Source organism: Equus caballus, chromosome 24 (assembly GCF_041296265.1).
Source record: "Equus caballus isolate H_3958 breed thoroughbred chromosome 24, TB-T2T, whole genome shotgun sequence".
NCBI classification, from domain to species: Eukaryota; Metazoa; Chordata; class Mammalia; order Perissodactyla; family Equidae; genus Equus; species Equus caballus.
This window is the reverse complement of record NC_091707.1, coordinates 49,460,102-49,484,079: the sequence shown is the minus strand read 5'-3', so window position 1 is coordinate 49,484,079 and position 23,978 is coordinate 49,460,102. Positions and strand designations below refer to the sequence as shown.

Below are 23,978 nucleotides of genomic sequence, written 5' to 3'. Positions count from 1 at the left end.
CAGAGCTGGGATTCAAACCTAGGTTTGACCAATACCCAAGTCCCTCCTCTAAATCTTGCCAGGGTGTTTTAAACGGTTCCAGCCCCCTGAAGGGGATCAGGACCTTTGGTGCCATGTTTTGGGCCGCTGAGAGCGTCTCAGACTCTAAAGTGCATGTGAAGCACCTGGGCGTCTTGTTAAAAGTGCAGATTCTGGGCCAGCCCTAGTGGCCTAGTGATTAAATTTGTCCCACTCTGCTTTGGCGGCCCGGGTTTGGTTCCCAGGCTTGGACCTACACCACTCGTCCATCAGTGGCTGCGCTGTGGAGGCAGTTCACATACAAAAAGAGGAACATTGGCAGCAGATGTTAGCTCAGGGCAAATCTTCTTCAGCAAGAAAAAAAATGCAGATTCTAACTCAGGTCTGAGACAGGGCCTGAGAATCTGCATTTCAGCATGCTCCAATGTGGTACCAGTGCTGTTGGTCCACAGACCACACCTGGAGCAGCACTGATCTAGGAGGCAGGTGCCCAGAGCTCTGGAGCCAGGGTCTTGCTGGGTGACCATGGGCAGGGCCCCCCTCTGGGCCTCAGCATCCCCATCTGAACAGAGGAGGTTGGGCAGGCTCGTTGTCCAGCCCCCTCCAGCTCTGCCAGCCTGAAGTGTTCGCGGGTGGGTGTGCCCGGCACAGGGAAGTGGGGTTTGGCCACGGTCCAGCTGCCGTGTGCCGTGTAGATGGGGCAGCCTGGCAAAGTCAGGCCGAGCATCCCTCTTAGGCATTATGGGGCTCACCTGGGCAGGTGAGGTGTCAGTGGCAGTCAGACTGGGTACTGCAGCCGATTCTGAGAAACGGGCGCCTGCCCCGAGGAGTTCTCGATACCCCAGGCTTTCTCTGTCTCTCTGACTAAGTGTTTGTCAATCATGCATCGAAGAGGCTGACGGGCAGCGTCATCGTTATCCCACCGCTGCTGCTGTCCCCAGACGAGACTGTGCTGCCTCGTTGCCTGTCCACTGACTGTCCAGGTGCCCCACACCCCAGAGCCCCGACTCTGATTTGCCAAGTTCTTCCTTAGATCCTCACGCCCCATTGAACCCAAACCTACTGTAGGGTTTTTCATTTGCACAAATGCCTGGGAAGCACTGGAATTGAGACCTTGGATAAAGTTACTGGGGAGACGCCTGGGGGCAGGTGACACTGACTTGCCCGCTCACTGGGGGCACAGCTCTAGATGCTCAGTAAACATTCCTGGATTTCGTGAATAACTGGTTGCTGTCACCATGATCCTCAGCCACTAGAGGGTGGCGCGGTCCTTGCCTAGATGTCGGCCCCACCCCTCACTGTCCTTCCTCCTGCCCTCCCTAGAGAAGGTTGTCCCTTGCCACCAGACCCGTGTCCCAGGGAAAACCTGCAGAACCCATCAGTGTGTTCTACACATTTATTAACAGGGAGAACAAGTAGTTCTTAACCAATACTATTATGGTTACTTTAACGCCCACACTGCGTCTGCAAACACCCTCCAGGCGCCTTTTCATTTAATGCTGTGATGTTGACGTCATTACTCCTGGAGTCGGGCAGATGGAGGCTCTGAGAGGGGCAATGAGAAGACGCCGGAGCCAGCCGGGGACGCCAGCCCAGCTCTGGTGGCCCTGTGTCCTCTGCCCCCCAGTGGCCTCTGGCCTTCCTGCCCACAGTCAGCTGAGGAAGGGGCTGAGCTTCCCAGGGGGCCGGCTCTGTCCCAAGTGAGACTGCAGGGCAGTGGAAGGGTGGGAAACGTGGCGATGGGCACCTCGTGAGGCAGCGCCTGGCCTGGCCTCTCCACCCTCCCCCACGTCCCCTCTGCATCCCCGTCTTCCTGGGCGGACCTTTTCCAGGTGGCCAGGCCTCCTTGGCTTGACAGGCTGTTTCCTCCGCTTGGAAGGCCCCTTCCTCACCTGGTGGAGTCCCACCCACCCAGCAAGACCCTGCTCTGATGCGCCCTCTAGTGTGGAAGCCTTCCCCAGCACTCCTGGGCGGCACCGCTGCAGCTCCGGCCAGGAACAGCAGGGGGTCAGCGTTTGTTGAATGGATGAATGAATGAATGACATTCTTTGATTCAACAAACACCTTCCCTGTGCCAGACCCTGTGCCCAGGGCTGAAATAAATCACCCGGTTACTAGATGCATCAGTCCTTGTTCTTACCTCTCTCCCTGCCCCCCAGCTGAGAAAACTCCACTGTATGAGGCACCCTAGGGGGCCTCCTGGAGGAGACAGCCATGTGGGATTCTGAGACCTACTGGGAACTGCCCCCTGCCCCCTGCCTCTGACCTCTCTGCACCACCTAGAGCCCAGAGCTGAGTTCTGTGCATGGGGGCACTTAAGAGGTCACACTCACTGACCCCGTTGCTAAGCCGTGTTCGGGGTCCGGGCTGTGTATGTGGAGGAAGGAGCACAAGACGAAGGAGATGCCAGCTCTGGTCCCAGTGTGGTCCTGAGTCCTCCCCTGTGGGATGGGTTTGGTACCTTCCTCCTTGGGCTGTGCGGATCAGTGAGGGGTGACCAACGGGAGGGTGCTTTGCCAGATCTTTTCAGCCAGCAGGGCCTGGGGTTACGCGACCCCGCCCACCCACCCAGCCACAGCGGTGGGGCACCCCCACGTGCCAGAGGTCACAGATGCAAACCCTTTGCTGGTTGCAAACGACAAATCAGCATCTCTCTTTCCCTCCTTTTTCCAGAACTTCCCAGACCTCTGGCTCACCTTTGCCGGCTGCAAGTTCGAAAGGCCATTGGGAAATATCGTATAAAACTCCTGGACACATTGCCGCTCCCAGGCAGGCTGATTAGGTACCTCAAATACGAGAACACCCAGTAACCGCTGCAGAAGGATGCCTCCTCACACTGTTTTGCTGAGTCTCAGGACAGTGGTGTCCCCAAATCTAAGCGGAGCTGGTGACAGACGAGGCTGTGGGCCGCCTCCCTCTCAGCTGGGGCAGCCGCCCTGACCTCGCCACCGGGTCTCTGGGGCGGAGCTTTGCCCAGAGCAGAGGACGGAATGTGTCAAGTAGGAGAAAAACGTGCTTGTTTTCAAACTGTTGAGTAGATCCAGACCTTCTCTGCCATCGGGCTTGGCAGAAGCCTCCATTCCTGGGGCAGGAGAGGGGGCAGGGCAGGACTCGGGGTGGGCTCGAGAGGGCAGGGGCCCGCGGAGGAGCTTCGGCCGGAGAACTTTTGGGGAGGTCTGCCTTTCCTGGACTGCCTCGCCGCAGAGCTGCCCCACGCCCCTCGCCCTGTGCTCTGTGACTGCTGAGCCTTCTCCCGAAGGTGTGGCCGGGTGGGGCGTGGGGAGACCCTCGGTCCCAGAGGGCTTCCTTCCGTACAATAAATGTTGCACAGATGACGCCTCGCCCAGTGAAGCCCCTCTCACCAGACCCCTCCCCAGGGCCTGAGGTCCTCAGCCCTGCACTTGGTGGGAGTGAGGGTGGGGCAGGGGCTGGGGACAGGGCACACAGACCCCTGAGCCTGTCACCTCGGTTTGGGCTTCTGAGTGTGTCCTTCATTCACCGGAAGAGACCTGATGGCCGAGGAGAGGCGGCAGGGTTCTGCCTTGTGATGGGAGCCCCCCAGGGTAGTTGTTCTGTCCAGGTTCACTCACCATGGAAACAGGAGCATCATCACAGACAGGCTCTCTGTGCTTACAAGTCTCCCAACACCTAGGATGTCTGTCTTACACACACGTCTCCCCTGGCACTCTGTCTTCACGTCGTACTCACCCCTGTTTTGCTACAAAAGTTGAAATACTAGGGGAAAAAACAAATCTACGTACTGGCTACTCTGAGCGAGGGTGCTGGAGTGATGGCCGCCATCAACCCTTGCAAAGGCACCAGACTTCAGAGGCATGAAGCCCTGTGCCCTGCCTTGCCTCCTCTGGTCCTCACGTGGCTCTGTGGTGGAGCCAGGGGACGCTGCCGGCCTGTTTTTGGGGCATAGCTGAGAGAGCTGAGGCTCAGCACAGTCGTAGCGCTTTCTCGTGTTCTGAGTCCTGTGCGCTGAGACGGGCACGGCCTGCCTCCGCAGAAGCTGCGGCGCTCTCTCCGAAAGGCCGATGAAAGGCACTGGAGTGTAGGCCCCTCTGCAGGCCTCCAGGCCAGGCCATCTCGCCAGGAGCCCTTGCCGGGCCCCTGCCCAGAGTCCAGAAGAGCCTTAAGCAAGGGCGAATGTCATTTCTGGCCTTTGGAAAGTGAGCATCCGGGCCAGTGGGGGAGCGCTGATGCCAGGCTCGCTCCTCTGGGGCCTTGGGTTCCTTTTTGTCATGGCCCCTGGTAGTCTTGCCGGCTCTGACACTCGGTTTCCATGGAACCAGTAAGTCCCAGTATGGGCCTGAAGAGGAAGAGGCCACCAGCAGCACTTTCCAACCATGGGTCAGAGGGGACTCGGCTGACCTTGCCCACTCCCTCCAGGTACAGTTGGGAAAGCAGCCCCAGAGAGGGAAAGGCACTTGGCTTGGGCACACACAGCAGGTCCCCAGGGTTTCAGCCCGACAGTGCTTGCCCAGGGTCCCACGCTGCCTTGCTGTAGAGATCCTGAAGGAAACCTGTGTCCTCCCAGACTGGGGATGTTCAACCCAGTGCAGCGAGGGGAGGGGACCTCAGGGGAAGTGGCCAAGTGGGGAAAACCCTGCCTGAAAAATGCCTGTGCTGCCCTGGCAGCCAGGGGAAGAGGCTTTAATCTTGGCTGGGGGTGGCAGGAAGGGATGGGACCGGGCAGAAAGACGTTCAGTGCATTTGGAGTGTGGCTGGGTATCAGGCAAACTCAAACTACAGCACTGCTCAGGTCACCTAATGTCCAAGAGAGTCCTAACAGGCAGTGGCCTCAGGCACTGGGCATGGTGGGGATGCTGGGCTGAGGGAGCTGCCCCCCTGGAGGAGGTGAGGCTGAGGAGGGAGGTGGGGGGTGTGGGGAAGGAGGCCTCCGTCACTGCATTCAGCATCAGCACCATTTATTGGTGGGATGTGGGGCCCCTGGGCCTGGAATGCGCCGGTGCTGTATTAGAATATTGATGGACATCCCTGCCAGTTGGTCACAGCTGCTGCTCAGGGCCGCTCCCCACCAAGAGCCTTGCCCAGCCTTGGCTTTCTCAGGTCCCTGTCCCCCCTTCCCGCCCCCAACCGCTCAAGGGTAAATGCTTGCTTGCTCCCGAGGCTCCGTTCTGATTGGTCGGTGCTCAGGCCGGGCAGGTGGTTACGTTTTTTGACCATCACCGCTGTCAAGAGGACTTGACAGCCGTCACCCCCTGCAGAGGCTGCCCCCACCCCTGCTTACCCAGCCTCTGGGAGGACGTCAGCCTCAGAGGTGTCTCACAGCATCACCAAAGCCTTAAGATCCTCAGAGAGGGGCGTCTGGCCAGTGCTGGGGACTGGAGGCTGGGGCAGGAGGGGAGCTCCTGGCTTCACCGTGAACCCACACGAGTCACCGTCTGGTCAGGCGAGCATCTGCTGCTGCTGCGGCTCCTGCTGTGGTGGACTATTTTTTTTTTTCAATACTGAAGCTTTCTTAGATGGGTTTTCCCCCAACTTACTGTTTCCACGCGGGGAACCATGATGCCCTCTGCTTCCGCTGAGCCACATCCCAGTGAAGCTTTCTGCTTCCAGACGAAGCCTCCTTGCCTCTGCGTTTGAGTGAAGGCATCGCTGGGGGTCCCCCAGGAAAGGCAACGCCCGAGAGGGCAGCACCCTGAGAAAACATGCCTGGCGGAGCTCAGCTCCTGCTCCAGGGAGAGCCAGTGGGTGGATGGCCTGGGTGCCCGTTCCTGTGGGCAGCCCCATTCATAACCAACACTGAAATACTGGTGTGGCAGGACCTACAGTCACCAGACACCTGGGAGAAGTGACTTTTGCTCAATGCTGCTTTTCGCCACTTGTGTGGTACTGGAGAGCCAGGCACTCACGTCTTTGCCACAGCTACCCACGCGGCAGGTCTATTTTCAATCACGTTTTTCAGATGAGGAAACTTCGGCACAGAGAGGTTAGGTAACTTGCCCAAGATCACACAGCTGGTAGGGGGCAGGGCCTGGATTAGGGCTTTCAACACTATGCTGTACAGTGTGGAGGGGCTGAGCCTCATCAGAACGGATCCAGAAGGGCCTTCGTGATGATGTGCAGAGGGAGAGGAGGGCACACATCTCCTGCTGGTCCCCTTCCTGCTCACTAAGACCAGAGCAGCCTGAGGTGTGGGTCCTGGCTGAGGACTCCTTTATCCAGTGTGCCGCATAATTACTCAGAACAACTCTGCCTGTGTCAAGTGGCCTTCGTGGCACTGAAGTCCTCCGAGACCATCAGACATAAACCAACAGAAACTCACTCACTTCCCAGAGCATGAACTGCCCCTCCGTGTGGATGCCCCACTCCAGAGAACGCACAGAGTAAAAGCAGGCAGGTTAGGACGGGCCCTTAGCAATCACTAATTCTGGAGCCTTGTGTTAGGAAGGATTCCGAGGCCGTATTTGGGCCCTAAAGGAGAGTCTGTGACCAGGCGATGGTACCTGCCTTGGGTGCGGAAGTGGTGCACGCCTCTATCCTTGATCTAGTCCCCGACTCTACAGAGGAGGACACTGAGGCACAGAGTGGGGATTAACTTGTTCAACATCATGCTGCTGATTAGGGTACCATGGCCCCAGCCAGGGCTGCCCCCTGCACGAGTCCCGGTTGTGAGAACCGTGCTTTGATGACGTGAGCGGCTCAGTACCCCTGGCAGGTGCATGCGCTCTCGGCCATGGAGCCACACTGCACACAGCAGAGCAGGTCCTGGGCCAGCGTGCGGGCGGAGGCCCCTGCAGTGGCTTTGCTAGCTGGGCATTATTGGGGCAAACCCAGGACCTCTCCCTGCCTCCAGCGCCCCCTCTGTGCGCTGTCACAGACAGAGGCCCTCGTCTTTCTACTGACAGGGCACCTCATGTGTGGGCACTGCACCAGGCCCTGGAAGAGAGCCGTCAGCAGGGACCCTGGGAATCCGAATTAGCTAGAGATTATTGCTCCTTTTTTTTTGTTTTGCCCCTGGACATAGAACCAAAGATGATGTTTGAAAGAGAAACAGTTTGCTCCAATGACCGGTTATTTCGTCCACTAGGGGCTCAGCTCCTGTTGGGCCTGATTGCCCCTCTGACCAGGGTCGGGCATGCCCGCCTTGGCACAGCCGTAATCGGAGTGGAAGGCACGGCAGAGGGACCATTCTCATCCCGCCCCTCATCCTGCAGGTGGGACAAGGAGGCTCCAAGAGGAAGGGTCCAGTCACACATCCCAGGGCAGAGCCAGGACCACAGCTCCGCCTCCCCGGGTCCCAGCCTCCCTGTTGTCCAGAGCAGGTTGGACACCCCAGGGATCCAGGCCCCCCCAGCCTCTGTCCTCTGACGCAGGCAACCAGAGCATCCTTCCCTGGCGGCTCGCGCTCACTCTCCTTCCTTTGACTTGAGCTCTTGGCCCCCAGAGCCCATTCCCAGACGTCTCATAGGTCTGTTGGCCACTCCTGGTCTCCCCCACAATCAGTCACCTCCATAAGTGGCCCTCCACCTGGACACAGCCAGCATTGCTTAGGCCTGGGGACCACTCCACTTCCTGACACCGGAAATGTGGAAACTGCAAAAGAAATGTCTTTATTCTTTTAACCTTCTTAATATTTACAAAGAACAAAAAGAACAGAACTGAAAATGGCTTACACAGTGGGTGGCAGATGAACAGATGTGTAACTCTGGCTTCTGGGGTGGCCGGCAGGCAAGGGCAAAGCCCCATCGTCCCAAGTCTGCGCAGGGATGGCGGGACGATCTGTCGGGCCCTGGCCTGGTTGGGGAGGGGCCGACCACGCCTTCCCCATAGCTCCCAAGGCTGCAAGGGCTGACTCGGAGACTGCCTGAGAAGCCCCTGCCCCAGGCCTGCCCTCCCCCTCCCACACATACACAAAGGGAAGGCTCCCAAGAGGCTACACTGCCGCCCAGCCCACCTCTCACACGGAGAGCTCCTGGGGTCCCCGACACCCCTGCAGGCTGGAGGTGGGGGCCGAGGCCCTCCTGGCCGGGCTAGAGGTAGCCAAAGACGTTGAAGATGGGTGGGGGCACGGCCGGCTTGGTGGGGATAGGCTTCAGGACCACGGGTCTGTACACTTTCTGCCCTGGGCCATCCACATCCTTGCAGAAGTGGGCCAGCTCCCCTGGGGAAGCTGGGCTTTTCCTCCAGAGGCCCAGGCTGGGGACCGGGCTCTGAGGCAAGGCCCCTGGAGGGCCCGGGTAGATGGGCTGTCCATGGTACTGGAAGGGGCAGCAGCTCCAGGCATTGACACGGCCCACCAGGGAGACCCCAGGCATCTTGAGTGGCTCCTTCTCAGCGGGTGCCCTTGGGGATGCGGGCACGGGGGCCGTCTCGGGCCCCACGGGCTCCAAGCCCTTGCAGTGTTTCTTACCCTCATAGGGAGGTCCCTCCCTGGGGCCCAGTCCCCCCTCCAGCCCCAGGGGGTAGCTGTGGGTGGGCCGCGGCTCTTCCCAGAAGGAAGCAGGCAGCTGTCTTTTCCTCATGGGCACCTGGCCAGGCCTGGCGGCTTCTGGATTCTGCCCCTGTAGGGTCTGCTCCTTGGAGAGACATTCCTCCCTGTAGGGGTTCCCCAGAGCCTTCTCCGTGCAGCCCCCACCCCCGCCAGGGCTGGAATCCTGGCCAGCACCCAGGGGCAGCCTCCCGGGCCGGTCCTCAGGCCCCCTTTTCAGGTGAGGCTCGGCTCCTCTGCCGGGGAGGCCCCGGGGGAGCCGGGAATACTTCTGGGAGAAGCGTTTGAGCTGCTTCTGCAGGTACTTGCGGTGGTCCACAGAGCGGCGGCAGGGCGCCGACTTGTCCAGGGCCGCCTTGATGTCGCTGGACGCCAGGTTCACAAAGTTCAGCAGCATCTTCACGTCACTGTCGGATGCCATCACCAGGGGGCCTCTGCACGGAGCTTTCCATGAAGAGGGTGGGTTCTGCGGGGGGCTGGCAGCTCCAGAGAAGGGCACAGGGCGGACCTGGGGAGACACATAGGCCATTGGAGTCTCTGGGATCAGCCACGCCCAGCCCTCCCCAAAGGCCGCATGGCTGCAGACAGTGGCCCCAGCCCCAGACCCCTCAGCCCTAAACAAAGTCTTGGGTAGTGGGATTCCCACTCAAGCCGCCTAGCACTTCCTGAGCGTCTGTGATGGGACAGGCGCCAACAGAACCTCCTGTAGTTTTCTTGGGTCTGTGGCCCTCCACTTGCAGCTGAAGCTCAGAGAGGTTGGGGAACTTGCCCAAGGTGACCCAGCTACAAGTGTCATCCCTGGGGCTGGAGCGCAAGTCTCGGCGCTCCCAGCCCGCGGTGTCTCCCACACACCATGCTGCCAACGTGCACAACTTGCCAGCAAGGTTTTTACTTTCTGAGCTGAAGCGACTGCTCCGTTTTCAAGCAAGGCCAAGCCCCCTCTCTCCCTGGTGGCGCTCTCCTCCTCCCGCCCCCACCCCAGCCCTCCTAGCATCAACCCCCCTCCTTGGTCCCCACGCTCCACCCCCAGCTCTCACGCAGGACAGGCAGGTCCCCTGTCTGGCACTCAAGCCCGGGCCTGCCGGGCGGGCTGGTCGCAGGCTGTGGGCAGCAGGACGCCCCCGTAGAAGCATCTGCAGCAATTTCATGCCTCCTCGGCCGCCACCCGCAGCACCTCACCCCTCCCCCAGGCCCCAGCCGGCCCCACGCCCCCACCCAGTCTGGCCAAGCTGCCTGGGCCTCCACACTGACCGAGGGTGCCGGGCCCCGGGCCCCACCAACGTGGCCCGGCAGGTTCCCCGCCGCAGACCTGGGCCGGGCCCGGCGCGGCCGGCGAGCTCCGTGCGTCCGGCTGCAAGCGGTTGTGCAGCCCTCGAGTGGGTTGAATGGAGACCGAGTCCCGGGAGCTGGGGGGCCCCTCAGGCCAATCAGGAGCGCCTCTCCAGATACAAAGCATCCCAATCAGGCGGCAGCGCCCCGTTCCCACATTCTTTGCCATCACAAATTGTCACCATGGGGACCATCACAAAAAAGACAGCTCCCAAATGCAATCATTTCCCGGTAAATTTCTACCCTTCAGCCCCACTCTCTCCCTCGGCTTCCACGCCCCTCCTCCCCTTGACCTCGGTTCCCTGGTTTCTCGAGGGGGCGGGGTGTGTGTGCGTGTGTGTGTGTGTGTTTAAAAAGTCCAGGACTGAGGAGGGGCCGGGCCCAGAAGAGATGGGCCTGCACACCTCCCCCAGACTCCGGGCCTACAGCTGCCATGCTCCAGTGCAGACAGACAATCGGACGGGGTAAGCCGGGCGGGCGGGCTGCTTTCCCCGCTGTCCTTGAGTGTTGAGTGGTGCTCTCCTCTCTCTCTCCCTCTCTCTCTCCCCCTCTCTCTCCCCATTCCCCCTTCCCAGGCACAGGGCCCTGGGGGCCTGTGAGCACACACACTGCTGTCTGCTGTCGGCAGAGGTAGCGGAGGCAGGGCCCTCTAGCGAGGGGCTGGCATACCCATGGGAAGGCAGCGGAACCCTCAGGAATCTTGTCTTTATGTTTGCTTCCTCAATTGAGCTGCACAAAGCCTGAATTGCCCATTCAGCGCGGCCGGACAAAAGGCTGGCGGTGCACGGTCCCCTTGCATTTGTAGTCAAACAGTTAGGGACTTAAATCGAGTCGTCATGATGGAGAAAGAGGTGGACAAAGCCCATAGAATTGCCATCAGCAAACATTTTCCTGTGTCATATTAGCCAGTCTCCATGGCTCCCCCTGGCCCGGGGACAATGGCACAAGTTTGCACACTTGGCTACTGTCACCGTGCCAACGCCGGCGGGGCCGCAAGCAGGGCCGCTCTGAGCAAGCAAGGGAGCCCAGCGCCGCTGGCCGTTGGCCCTGCCCACCGAGTGGCCAGAGGGAAGGTGAGGCGCGGGCGGAGGGCGGCTGCCTGGGAAATGCTGATGGGCGAGGCCTCCGTGCCAGCCAGCCCGGGCGGCCCCTCCGCCTCCCGCCTTTCTCCTCATGCTCTGCCTCCTCTTTCCCGTCCTCCTCTCCTTCTTTTTCCTGGCCTTCTCCCCTTTCCTCTGCCACTTTTTCCTCCTGTCCCCTGGTTGGTCAAATGGCTGGTGATCTATACACCAACCCACCTTTTTGCACCACCACCTAAAATGCCAAGGACTCCTCTCTGAGGTCTCACTGCCCAGATGGGAGCACCAGCCAGGCAGGGGGCCTCACCCAGGAGCGATGGTCCTACCCCCTCCTGCTGGCCAATAGGCAGCTGCTGCTGGCGTGAGGCACCTGCCCGTGGTGGCCTGCCTCCAACCCACCTCCCCCTCTGGCCTGAGGCTCCCTAGAGCCCAAATGAAGGGTTTGGAGCAGACGGCCCAGTGCAGACATGCGGTAACTCACTTTAGGCATTTAGGAGCGGGTACAGTATTCTCTGTGCCCCCTTCCCCTGCAGCGGGTATCGGGGAAGCGTGGACTGAGATGGAGGTGACCCTGGACTGAAGCATCCTGGATCATTGGCCATCACATGGCCGGGAGGGTGGCCCCTACCTGCAGTAGCCTTTGTGTTAAGTGGGAGCCAAACCTTCTTCGTTTTAAACCCATGAGATTTGGGGATTGTTTCTACAGCATAACCCAGCACACCTTAACTGGCACAGGCAGGAAACGCCCTTTCTGCTCCAAGCACCCTGCTCACACAGCTAGAGAAAACGCCCCAGGTCACCAGGTTAGGCTCCCGCACGACTCCTGCCCGGCACGGGTGCCTGCTGCCTCCTGCTGGAACCAGGGTGCACAGCCACCAGCACGTTCGAATCTCTCCCGAAGCCAGTGTTGGCCCGCCACACCGCATTCTCCATCACTTTCGGCTGGGACCCTGGTCCCAAACCAGCCGGCTCCATTTCCGCCCTGGCCTCCTGCTCCAGGCATCTACTTATGTCGGCCCCTCTCGCTGGGACACCCTCTCCGTTTGAAGAGCATGGCGACGTGCTCAAGCCGCTCCTCTGGATCTCAGCTTCCTCTGAGGCCCCACGGCGCCTGAAGCCATGTCAGCCCGTCCTGGTGCTGCCTCCTTGTGCCGGCCTCCTCCCACTTCTCAGCCAATAATGTCCCCAACAGGTCAGCCAGCTCCATGGGGCTCAAGTCCATATCTTAAAACATCCTCTGTAGCTCTAAACATGGGCTGTTCTTCCCATGTGTTCTTCCCACTTTTTGAGGAAAGAGGGAAGGAAAGAAGAAAAGAGGGAGGAGAGGAAGAAAGGGAAGAGAAAACTGGAACGAACAAAACTGAGGCTTGTTGGACTTGTGCCAAGAGCCGTGATGGACGATCGCACACGGAAGACGCACCTGACCCCGCGACAGCTCGGTGAGGGGGTTATGGTGGCCGTGAGGCTGCGTTACTCTCCCAGGGCCTCACTGCTAATAACTGGCAGAACTTGAACCTGAAGTCGGGCCCGTCTGCGTGCAAAGCCTGTGTGGCTCCCGTCACCCGTGTGGCTTCCCTGAGCTCCGACTGAGCACTGGGCACTGAGTGAGTGCTGTGGGGTTGGAAGGCCTCCCAGACCAGATTTTCTGCATAAATCCTGGGTTCTGCCCTCTGTCCCTCCGTGAGGACGGGACTCCGTCTTCTGACTCAGGAGCATGGGAGCTGGCGCTGCGGGAGATCAGTGGAGGGAGAGGAGGCAGCTGGGGCTTAGACTGGGGCCCAGGAACCTGACCCATGGCCCCACACTGAGCTGGTGACACCCCAAGCCTCAACATTCGACCCTTGCTGGGGAGGCCTCCTCTGTGTTTTTCTGGCCATAGAGACAGGTGGAAAAACATCAGTAATAATTATGCCTGTTCTAGAGAGCCCTTGCACAGTCATTCTCTCATGTGGTCCTGCCTCTGGGCAGGGAAGAATTTGTTTCCCTGTTTACAGTTGGTGACACACTCAAGGACAAGCCTCAAACCTCTGATTTTTGGGCCCAACTCAGGGCTACTCAGTCAACTCTGTCCTCTTGGCATTCTTCAAGGCCCAGCTCAAACATCCAGGAAGACTTCCACCAACTCCCAGCATTATATGTGATACCCTCCCCATTGCTATGTTTATGGATTCAAAGATGAAGTCTAACCTCCTTAGCTTAACACAGAAGGCCCTTTGTAATCTGACCCCTACTAAGGCCTTGCACAGAGTAGCTTCTCACTACAATGTTTCATGAATTAAATACTTTGCCCATTCCACTGAATACAATTCTTCCTGTGGACTGGAAACAATTGCTTCCTGTCTTGTTTTTTCGTTTATTGTTTGTCCCAATCAGCCAACTCAACCTGGGGGAGCCACATGAGAGCAGAGAACTTGTCTGCTGGTTCTTCTCTGTATCTCCAGTGACTAGAATGGCCTTGGCACAGAGCAGGCCTTCATGAAGGACCCTTGTGGTTGCTATGGCTGTACCTAATGCTGAATTGTCTGTGTTCCCTCGGGACTGCGGGTGCCTTGAAAGCAGGAGGCACCGTTTCACAATGGAGTCCCCTTGTGTCAGAACAGGGGTTCCAAAAAGCTCCATTAAGAGCAAGGGAGCTGTGTTGGACTTGAACTTGAGGGTTCCTTCCGACCTCCTCCTGTGGCTGCCGTGGACCTCCAACACTCAGGCGGTGCTAACCTGACCTCAAGTCCATTCACACCATTCAGCGTCAGGGACTCGCAGCCTCGAGTCCACTCCATTCAGCACCTGCCATGTGCCAGCGCCCAGCAGGGGCGGGGTGGGCTTCCCTGGCTTGCTCTTCTGTTCCCGAGGCAACTTGTTGGAGGCAACGACGACCTTGTCTTGATGACTGAACAGCTGTCTTCTGCCCACCCCTCAGGGAGGCAGGATGACATCCTAACTGGCTTCGATTTCCCAAAAAGCCACTCGGAGCCACCCGTCCAGAATCTCTGGATGTCGTCTGACATAATCCACTTCTAGGATCTAGCCCACACAGGCGCAGGCAGAAAGCAAAAGCAAGAGGAGGCTGTGTGACAATGCCGTGCACCGGCCAAGCCCCAGGGGACCGGTCATCTGGGGTGGTGGACTTTCAAATTGCTTTTATGCAGAGAAGCCCATTCAAAAAATTATCATGTGGGAGTCCAGTATGTAAAACAGTGACAGCAATGTGGTGAGGACAGATTTATTTTACACCCGCAAACGCACGCTTTCCACTTATTTTGCAAGCAATGAATTAGAGCAAGGAGGCTGTTTTGGTGGCAGAGAGCTTCGAAATCAGGGGCGATGGGTTACGGTCTGACATCAGCCGTACTTTGTTTTGGTTGCAGAGTATTTAGAAAATCTTGATTTAGAGAGAGAAGCAGCTGCAATGGTAATTTTTTTTTTCAAGCGTATCTCGCAATCTCAGGATAGTCCTCGAATGAAAAGGAATCGTCTAAGAAGCTTTATTAGCTAGTTCCCAGAGGAGTTAGCCAGTTAGCTGCCCAGGTTAACCAGTTGGCAGCCAAGGGTGTCAACTTGTGAGTTAAAAAGCGTTTGAGTGTGTGTTTATTTGTTGGCACAGTTTTTAGAATGGAATATTTTAAATTGCCAAAAATAAAATTTAAGGGAAATTTTACATTTCCACGCCTCTCTAGAAAGTTCCAGAAGATGGGTACCTTCTCATTTTAGAGGTGAAGAGAGTGAGGGCCAGATAGTGGTGGTGATTCAGCCAGGGCGACAGAGCCGGGTAGACGCAGGAGGAGCCCGCAGCTCTGCTCTCCCGGCAGCCCTGTGTGCACGCCGATGCCCAACAGCGACACTGTGGCGCTCAGAGCTCGGGTCCACTCAGCACTTGCCCCTGATGGGAGTAGGGAACGTGTATTAAGCTGTTTGTCCTTCCCAGGTGCCATGATCACTGTCTTTAATAGATAAGGAAACTAAGGCACAAATCATCTAGGAAACTTGCCCAAGGTCCCCTGGTCAGTAAATGACGGAGCTGGGAATGCGATGCTGGCAGCCAGATCCAGACCCTCAGTCATGACCCTCAGATGCTGCTGTTCACTACTGATGACGCTGAACCAACGCACAGGCACTCACTCCCTCCCAGGGCCTTTGCTAGCCCAGGGACGCCACCTGCCCGAGGCCCTCATGGTCCAGGAGAGTTAGGTCCCACCGCCCCCGACTCAGGAAACATACAAAGCCTACAAGGTTGGGGGCAGCTCTGTGGACGTGTGGTGCAGACATCACAAGACGATTTATGTAACCTCTTACATAATGGGAATGTTGCTACCCAAGGCCAGCCAGAGGCATGCTGTCAGCTGTAATCAGGGCAGACAGGCTCCCGCTTCCTTGGAATGGGAGGGATCGAGTCAAAATAAACCCCTTTGACTGCCAGGCCGAGGGCTTCCTGCTCTGGCAACCTCGTCTCACAACCTAGGCTGAGCACCAGCCTGGCTGTGTCCTCAGAGCAGCCAGAGACCTCGTGATGACCTGAAGAAGTCACAGCCCAGCTCAGCCAGTCCCTGCGCCCCTGGTCACATCCCAACAGCAGTGATAGAGACAACAGTCAGTGTGATCAAGTCTCATATTGGAAGCAGTTTCACCGCAATGATACAGTACAGAAGGGAGACTGGCTTTGGAGATAAGATCTCTGAACTCTGCACCTACCTGGCTGTGTGATCTTGGGACAGTCACTCACCCTGTCTGGGCCTCAGTTTCTTGGTTAGATCACATCAGCAGTTCTCAGCCTCCATGTTGCACACATGGACACTGGTGTGGGGCTGGTGCGTCACAAGTCGGTGTTACTTATAAAGGTTCCAAACTTGGCAACTGATGCACTTTTTCCTAATATAAATTAGAGCCGATTCAATGTAACAAAGCCAGGTGAACCTCCTTGCATTCCCCTGTGGGTTCTTGAAAGGGATGTGAATGAGCTGGTAAGTCCCAGGACCCAACTCTCCAGGAAGAGAGGAAGCGCATCAGATTTTCATCCATCTCGGGGGGAGTTTCAAGACGGGCAGGGTTCAGGGAAAGAATTTTATGCTGAATGAGTGCTGAGAGCAGACATCCGTGCCTTGTTCCTGATCTTAGGGGGAGAGCACTGAGTCCTCCACCATTGAGTACAGTGTTAGCTGCAGGATTTTGGTAGATGCCCCTTGTCAAGTTGAGGAAGTTCTCCTCTATTCCTAAGTTGCTGAGAGTTTTTATCATGAATGGGTGTTGAATTTTGTCAGATAATTTTTCCTTCATCAATTTACGTGATCACGTGGGTTTTCTTGTTCAGCCCCTTGACATGGTGGATTACACGGATTGACTTTCAAATATTGAACCAGCCTTGCATTCCTGGAGAAAACTCCACTCCATTGTGGTGTATAATTCTTTGTATGTATTGCTGGATTTAACTTACTAATATTTGGTTGAGGATTTTTTGCTGTTTTCTATGTTCATCAGGTATATTAGTCTATTGTTTCCTTTTTTGTGCTGTTTTTGTCTGGTTTTGGCATCATGGTAATACTGAACTCACAAAATGAATTGGGAAGTATTCCCTTCTCTTCCTTTTTTTTCCCCCCCTGGAAGACAGTGTGTAAAATTGATGCTAATTCTTTAACTGTTTGGTAGAATTCTCCCATGAAACCATCTGGGCCTGGGACTTTCTATTTTGTGAGGTTTTCAATTACAAATTCAATTTCTTCAATAGTTACAGGATTACTCACACTATCTACTTCATACTGGATGACCTTTGGTAGTTTGTGGTCTCTGAGGAATTGATCCATTTCGTCTAGGTTGTTGAATTTATGTGCATAGAGCCGTTCATGGTATTCCCTTATTATCCTTTGATGTCCGCTGGGTCTGTAGTGCCATCCATTTCACTCCTGATGCTGGTGATTTGTGTCTTTTTTCTTTTTTGACAGCCTTGCTAGAGGTTTATCAATTTTATTGATCTTTTCAAAGAACAAGCATTTCATTGATTTTCTCTATTGTTTTCTGTTTTCAATTTCATTGATTTCTACTCTTTATTATTTCCTTTGTTCCTCTTTCTTTGGGTTTACTTCTCTTTTTTTAGTTTCTTGAGCTTAGATCATTGAAATTTTCTTTTTTCTTTTTCTTTTCTTTTCTTTTCTTTTTTTTTTTTTTCGCCAAGGAAGATTTGCCCTGAGCTAACATCTGTGCCAATCTTCCTCTATGTTTCAGTATGTGGACCACCAGCACAGCATGGCTGCTAACAGAGTGGTGTAGGTCCACACCCAGGAACCAAACATAGGCTGCCAAAGTGGAGTGCACTGAACTTAACCACTAGGCCACTGGGGCTGGCCCTGAGATTTTCTTTTCTAATGTAAAAAGTTAGTGTTATAAAATTTCCTCTTGGCACTGCTTTAGCTGCATCTCACAAATTTCAATCTGTTGTACTTCCATTTTTCATCAGCTCGATGTGTTTTGCTATTTCCTTTGAGACATTCGTTTTGGTCCTGTGATGGTTAATTTTGTGTGTCAACTTGACTGGATCACGGGATGCCCAGATATCTGGTTAGGTATTATTCCTGGGTACGTCTGTGAGGGTGTTTCTAGAAGAGATTAGCATTTGAGTCTGTAGACTGAGAAGAGGGCATTGCCCTCCCCAGTGTGGGTGGGCACCGTGCAATCTGTTGAGGGTCTGGATAGAACAGAAGGCAAGAGGGTGGGTGGGTTTGTTCTTTCCTGCCTCCCTGCTTGAGCTGGAACGGTGGTCTTCTCTTGCCCTTGGTCTGGGATTTACACCATCAGTTCACCTGGTTCTCAGACCCTTGGACTCAGACTGGACATAGACCACCAGGTCTCCTGGGTCTCCAGCTTACACACACAGATCATGGGACTTCTTAGCCTCCATAATGGCAAGAGCCAATTCCTCACAAGAAATCTCTCTCTCTCTCTCTCTCTCTTTCCATACATATACATATTTCTCTGGAGAGCCCTGACTAATTCCAGATGATTACAGACCCATTGGTGGTTTAGAAGTATCAGAAGTATGTTGTTTAATTTCCAATGTTTGGAGATTTGGGGGGAGGGGTGCCTTTCTGTTAGCGATTTCTAGTTTGATTCCATGATGGTCAGACAACACACTTGGTATGATTTAAATTCTTTTAAATTTGTTGAGGTTTGTTTAACCACCCAGGATATAGTCCATCTTGGCAAATGTTCCACAAACACTTGAAAAAAAAGTGTAGGGACCAGCCCCATGGTTGAGTGGTTAAGTTCACGTGCTCTGCTTCAGCGTCCATGGGTTCATCAGTTTGGATCCTGGGGGTGGACCTACACACTGCTCATCAAGCCATGCTGTGGCGGCATCCTACGTAGAAGAACTAGAATGACCTACAACTAGGATATACAGCTAGGTACTGGGGCTTTGGGGAGAAAAAAATTAAAATTAAAAAAAAAAGAAGAAAAGTGTACTTGGCTGTTGTTGGCTTGAGTGATCTATAAATGTTGATTAGATCTCCCTGGCTGATGGTGTTGTTCAGTTCTTCTCCATCCTTGCTGATTTTCTATTCTATGGTAGTTCTTTCAGTTGCTGAGAGGGGTGTGAAGTTCTCAGTCACAGCTGTGGACTCGTCTATTTCTCCGCTCAGCAGCATCAGGTTTTGCTTCATGTACTTTGAAGCTCTATTGTTTGATGCACAGACATTTAGGAATACTGTGTTTTCTTGTTGATTGGCCCTTTTAGCATCACGTAATGCCTTCTTCATCACGGGTAATTTTCTTTGCTCTAATGTCTACTTTGCTCCCATGTCTAATGTTTAAGTGGATATTAACATAGCCACTCCTGCTTTTTAAAAATTAATGTTTGCACGATATAACTTTGTTCATCTTTTTACTCTCAACCTGCCCATATAGTTATATTTGAAGTGAGTGTCTTAGAGACAATATGTGGTTGTGTCACTTTTTTTAAACCCACTCTGCCAATCTCCTTTAATTAGTATACTTCTACCATTCAGGCTACAATTGTTGATAGGTGAGGCCTGTCATTTGGTCGCTTGTTTTCTGTTTGCTTGGATATATCTCCTTGCATAGATTTTCAGTGGTTGTTCTAGTATTTCAGTATACATGCATAACTTGTCACAGTCTACTAGTTTCAACCTTTTACCACCATTCTTGTGCCAGACAAGTGGTTCTCTACCTGATGCCCAGGCCCCTCTTCAGACCAACAAACTCAGAATCTCCAGGGAGGGGGAGCTGTCATTAGAACGGCGATTCTCACGCGCAGCCAGGATGGAAGTCCGCTGCCTGGATACCCCCTGAGACTCCTTCCTGCACAGATCATTTGGGCAGGGGCACATTTTCATGGAGCCTTGAAACACGGCCAGGTCTGAAACCTCACTATAATCTCAAGACTAGAAGTCACCTTAGCAGAGTGGAGTCTCAGTGAAGGAAACCTGTGGATGAAATGAGGAAGGACGTGGCAGAGAAGTGGCCATCTCAACAGAGGAGGGCTCCGCTCTTAGCCATCGCTCAGTTTCTCTAGAAGTCAATGCTCCCGATTGTTCTAGAGGCTGGTCATTCATGAAAGGTCTGCCGTGACCCGAGTCACTGAGTGAGCATCAGGAGGTTTGGAAGGGCTCAGTACCCCTTTGCCACCATGCCTGGGGCCAGTTCCCAGGCAGGGGACGAGCCTTTTATGATTTTCCTGACAAATGGCCCTGGAGGCCTACTGTTCACAGCCAGCCCCTTGCAGACATCACTAGTTGATCCCGGTACCATCTCCTGCAGAGCCCTGTGGTGGCTCCATATCTTTCAGCTTCCCCCACTAAAAAAATAAGATAAACCCATGTTTAATCTCTGCCCAGCTTATGGGCTCCTTGAACCCTCTGAGTCAACTTTACATTCTGCTCATTCTTCATTTTCCAGTGCCTACAACCGTGGTCAGCTTGGAACACGCTTATCAAACACCTGGTTAACTTTAACAGATAGATCTAGCTTTCACACATCGTTGGTTAGTTAATTCCTTCTGCTCACAATCTGTGTCCCCTCTAGCATTCTCCCACGTCACATGGCTCCACTCTGTATCTGACTGAGCAGCAGGTGTGACTTTAGAACATTTTAGGGACAATGTGAAGGGCGAAGGCCCTCAGGGAGCCGGGGGAGGTGGGAGCCCCTCCGGGCTCAGACGCACCTGGGTGGAAGCTGGCTCCACCACTTCCTGGCGTGGAACTTTGGGCAGGTCACCTGTCACATCGAGCTTCAGTTCTTCTGTCTGTGACATGGGGACAAGGAGCATATGTGGGACTCTTTTAAGAAGAGTTAGTGCTCAGTGGGTCGGTTCCAAAGCATTTAATGATCACCTACTGTGTGTAAGATACTCTGTGAGGTGCTGGAGATATCGAAAGGAATAAGACACCGGTGTGAACAGCCTAGCAAATGATTTATCGACTCTTGCTATATGCTAGATAATGTTCTGAAAACATCATCTGTGTCAACTCCTCCATAAGGACGTGGGTTGCTACTCTCCCTGCTGTACAGATGAAGAGACTGAGGGCCAGGTGGACCAGGTGACTTGCCCAAGACCCCACAGCCAGCAGAGGTGAAGCTGGAGTCCAACCCAAGCAGATTATCATAGTTTCATGATTACTCACCATGGTCAATAAGCTCTGAGCCTCAGGTTCCTCATCTTATAGTGGAGCTAATGGTAGTTCCCTGGCAGGGTGGATAACGAGAATTAAGAAAGATCATCTGTGAGAAAGACTACCGCAGCGCCTGGCTCGCGGCTGATGCCCCTCCCTCACCTTCCTCCCCCTCTGGGCACAGGCCAAAGCTGCCCAGGTGAAGCCCATCTTGGACACATCGCACCTGTAAAGAGGGGCTGATGCGACAGGAATGACACAGCAATAGGGTCTCTGTGCCCCTGCTGGTCGTCCCCAACAGACTACTGCCCTGTACTGATCCCTGCCACCCTGCCACGTGTCCATCACCTTGACTGTGTCCTCTGGTGCCTTTCTGATGCGTCTCTTCACTGGGCCCAGGGCGCCAGCCAGGAATGAAAAGTCCGTTTAATCTCAACTGCCAACTCGGATTTGACTGGCGATGGCTGGTGGGTGCTGGGTGGGAAGATTCCGAGGGCCTGCTGGGCTCAGCGGTTAGAATGCTGTGATCAGCTAGTGATGTCTTCCGTGGGCGTGGCTGGAGATGTGCTGGCTGTGCACCAGATATCCCCGAATCCAGCTCTAAATCACAGCATGCAGAGTCAGGGGCACGAAGCTGGGCGTTCTAGTAACCCAACCTGTGTGATTGTGTGACTCCCCCATGGACTCAAGCACTCCCACTTCCCAGGCCAGAGCTCATCCATTCAGTTCGACAAACTGAGACCAGGCGTGTTGGGACTTTGGAGAATGGGGACAGTGAGAATTTTTGTGCAATGGGGAGGAGAGGTCCCTGCAGGCAGTGGGCGAGACCAGGTTAGGAAGAAAGGTTGTCCTCTGTGGATATTTGCATGCAATAGGCACATAGTAAAAGCTTGTTGAATGAATGAAAGAACAAACTGGAACATGGGGCAAAATGATTGGTTGGCTTCTGAGTCATCTTGGGGAGTCCAACCGCCAGTCACATAATGACCTGGAACCAGCAGGTGCCTCCTCTGTGCTGGGCCCTCCGGCCACGGCTCTGCCTCTTGGCTGCTTTGGACAAACAACACGCTCTGAACGTCAGAAAGGAGCCCTTGGCCCCTGGGAATGGGATTTCCTCAGAGAAAGGTGATGGGGGCCCGGGCCTGACTCCCCTTGAACACCGCGAGGTGCTGGGAGCTTTTATCTACCATCTCATTTAATCCTCCGTAATAAATGAGTGAAAGAACAACTGAGACTTTCTGAGGAGGCCATTGTCCTTTCCATTAGACAGATTAGGAAACTGAGGCTTAGGGAGGTAGAAGAGCTCTTCCCGGTCACCGAGCCAGGAGGCAGAGGAGCCGGACTTTGGACTCACTCTGTGTCTACACCGCAGTGCCCCTCAAAGAAGGCGGTGGGGCACTCATTGTCACCTCTCGTCTGTCTCTTCCCTAACGGATTCCCAGCCCTCTGCCTCCCGCCTGGAGTGCCTGTCCCACTCTGGTGATATACCAGGGGTTCCTTTTCATCATCCTTTTCATCATCACTTTATTTCCTGACCTCCGATCACAACTCTGTCTGTAGCTCAAATCCAGCCCCAAACACACTTTTAAAAAAGTCTCTGAGTGGAGTCTTGCCACGTGATCATTTGCATGATGAGCCGGTGGGCCATTCGAGCCTGCCTCGGGCATTCTGTTCCCGGGCTCCCTGACAGGGTCCTGAGTGGGTAAGAGGGGAGTATGAAGAATTATTACGATGCATTCAGTAGCCCCCCACCACCTCCACCCCAGCATTGAGGCTGAGCTCTCCCAGCTGACATTGCCCCCTCGGATGTCATTCCACTGCTTGGCACGTGGTAGGCTCCCCTTGGAGCATCTGGGTCACCTGGAAGCAGATGTGTACCCCTTTGGAGTCAGACAACGGCATCCATGTCCTGCCTCTGCTGGTCCAGGCAGGTGATCTCACCTCTCTGGGCCTCGCCTTTCTCCTCTGTAAAGTGGGGTAGTTCTTTCTAGTGACTCTGCTGGCTTGCTGGAACCCTAAAGAAAGATGGGCCCCAAGGATGACTTGGGTCTGACCAGGCTATAAGACTGACCATGGGGGTGGGGGAGGGAGCCCCCAATAGTGTCCAAGGGCTTGACCACAACCAGCCCCAAGTTCAAAGACACCTATGAGGGGCTGGCAGTGACAGCTCCCATCACACCTTGAATGATGACCCACAGTTCTGGACGATAAGGGTGATGGGAGCAGTGCCCCAGCTCCCGCAGGCCCTTCCCGCCGGCTAAAGGATGGGTGGAGGTAGTTTTAGCTCTGTTGGGAAGGCATGGAGGGAATTCTAGGGGGAAGGGAGTGTAGGTAAGCGAGGACGGGAGGACACAGCAGACGGGGGCTAGATGACACAGGCCACTCCAGTGCCAGAGCGCCTGCAGGTTCTCGGGCAGGTCCCAGCCGATCCTGCCCAGAGTGGGAAGCGTGGCAGCAGATGTGGGCTCAGCGTGCACAGAGTGAAGCCTAGAGATGGGTCATTGGCCACAGCTTTAGGATGGGGCGCCTGGATGCACCCCAGGCCTCTGCTCTCCTCCTCTACATTCACCCCTTGGAAAACCCTGTGGTCTCAGGGGCCTTAAGTACCATCCGGGGGCCGATGGCTCCCTGTTTAAGGCTCCAGCCCGGACTTCTCCTCTGAACGCCAGTCATTCCAGCAGGCTCCTTGCCCTCTCCCCAGGGATGTCCAAGATTCTCCAGCTTTCTATGTCCAAAACTGAGCTCCTGGGTTTCTCCCCAGCTCTGCTCCTCCCACAGTCTTTCTCATCTCAGATAGGGGCAGCTCAATCCTTCCGGTACCTCAGGCAGAAACCTCAAAGCCATCTGTGACTCCGCTGTCATACCCATCCATCAGCACACCCTCTTGGCTCCACTGGCAAACTACATCCAGAATCTGACCGCTTCTCGCCCGCTCCCGTGCTCCCACCCTGGACCAGTCTCCCATCATCTCTCAAGTCACCTAGACTGTTTCAGAGTCTCCTAACTGGGCTCCTGGGTCCAGCCTCCCCCCCCCCCCCCCCCCCCCCGGCCCCGAGTCAGTTCTCACACAGCAGCCTGTGCTCCTTCTGAAAAGATAAGCCGGCTCAGAGCGCTCCTCTGCTCCCCCACTCCCTCCGCTCCCCCACTCCCTCAGCTCCCATCTCACTCAGAGCAGCGGCCCCCCAGTGGCCACAAGATCCTGCATGGTCTGCACCCCTCCCAGTTACTTCTCTCACTTTATCCCCTCCACCACTCCCTCCTGCCCCTGTTCTCCTTGCTGTTCCTCAAATACCAGGCACGCGGCCACCTCAGGGCCTTTGCATTTGCTGTTCCCTCTCCCTGGAATTCTCTTACCCTAGATCAGTGGTCGGTAAACCATGGCGCACCACCTGTTTGTGTAAATAAAGTTTTATTGGGACACAGCCAGGCCCGTCCCTTGATGTATTGTCTAGGCTGCTTTTGCCCCACCGCAGCAGAATG

General features: G+C 55.1%; 2 protein-coding genes across 7 annotated transcripts in view; one reads left to right on the top strand and one right to left on the bottom strand.

Moving 5' to 3' along the window:
- ASB2 (ankyrin repeat and SOCS box containing 2) overlaps window positions 1–3,353 on the top strand; it is a 44,150-nt gene extending 40,797 nt beyond the window's left edge. For all 3 annotated transcript variants that reach the window (XM_001497846.6, XM_070249710.1, XM_070249709.1), the window contains one exon: window positions 2,692–3,353. In XM_001497846.6, coding sequence (XP_001497896.6) covers window positions 2,692–2,828 — 137 coding nt within the window. In that variant the 3' untranslated portion in view covers window positions 2,829–3,353. The remainder of the gene's footprint in view (window positions 1–2,691) is intronic.
- Window positions 3,354–7,576: 4,223 nt separating this feature from the next.
- FAM181A (family with sequence similarity 181 member A) lies at window positions 7,577–20,978 on the bottom strand. Of its 4 annotated transcripts, XM_005605412.4 has the most exons (3): window positions 20,847–20,978; window positions 20,511–20,571; window positions 7,577–8,987 (listed from the first exon to the last, which is right to left on the bottom strand). In XM_005605412.4, exons 2-3 carry the CDS (start codon window positions 20,511–20,513, stop codon window positions 8,022–8,024), a joined length of 969 nt encoding a protein of 322 aa, XP_005605469.1. In that variant the 5' UTR covers window positions 20,514–20,571; window positions 20,847–20,978; the 3' UTR covers window positions 7,577–8,021. The 4 variants fall into 4 exon arrangements, with proteins under 4 accessions (XP_005605469.1, XP_005605471.1, XP_005605470.1 ...); XM_005605414.4 differs by lacking the exon at window positions 20,511–20,571 and having other exon boundaries at window positions 20,847–20,971; XM_005605413.4 differs by lacking the exons at window positions 20,511–20,571; window positions 20,847–20,978 and adding an exon at window positions 10,478–10,751.
- Window positions 20,979–23,978: the final 3,000 nt, after the last annotated feature.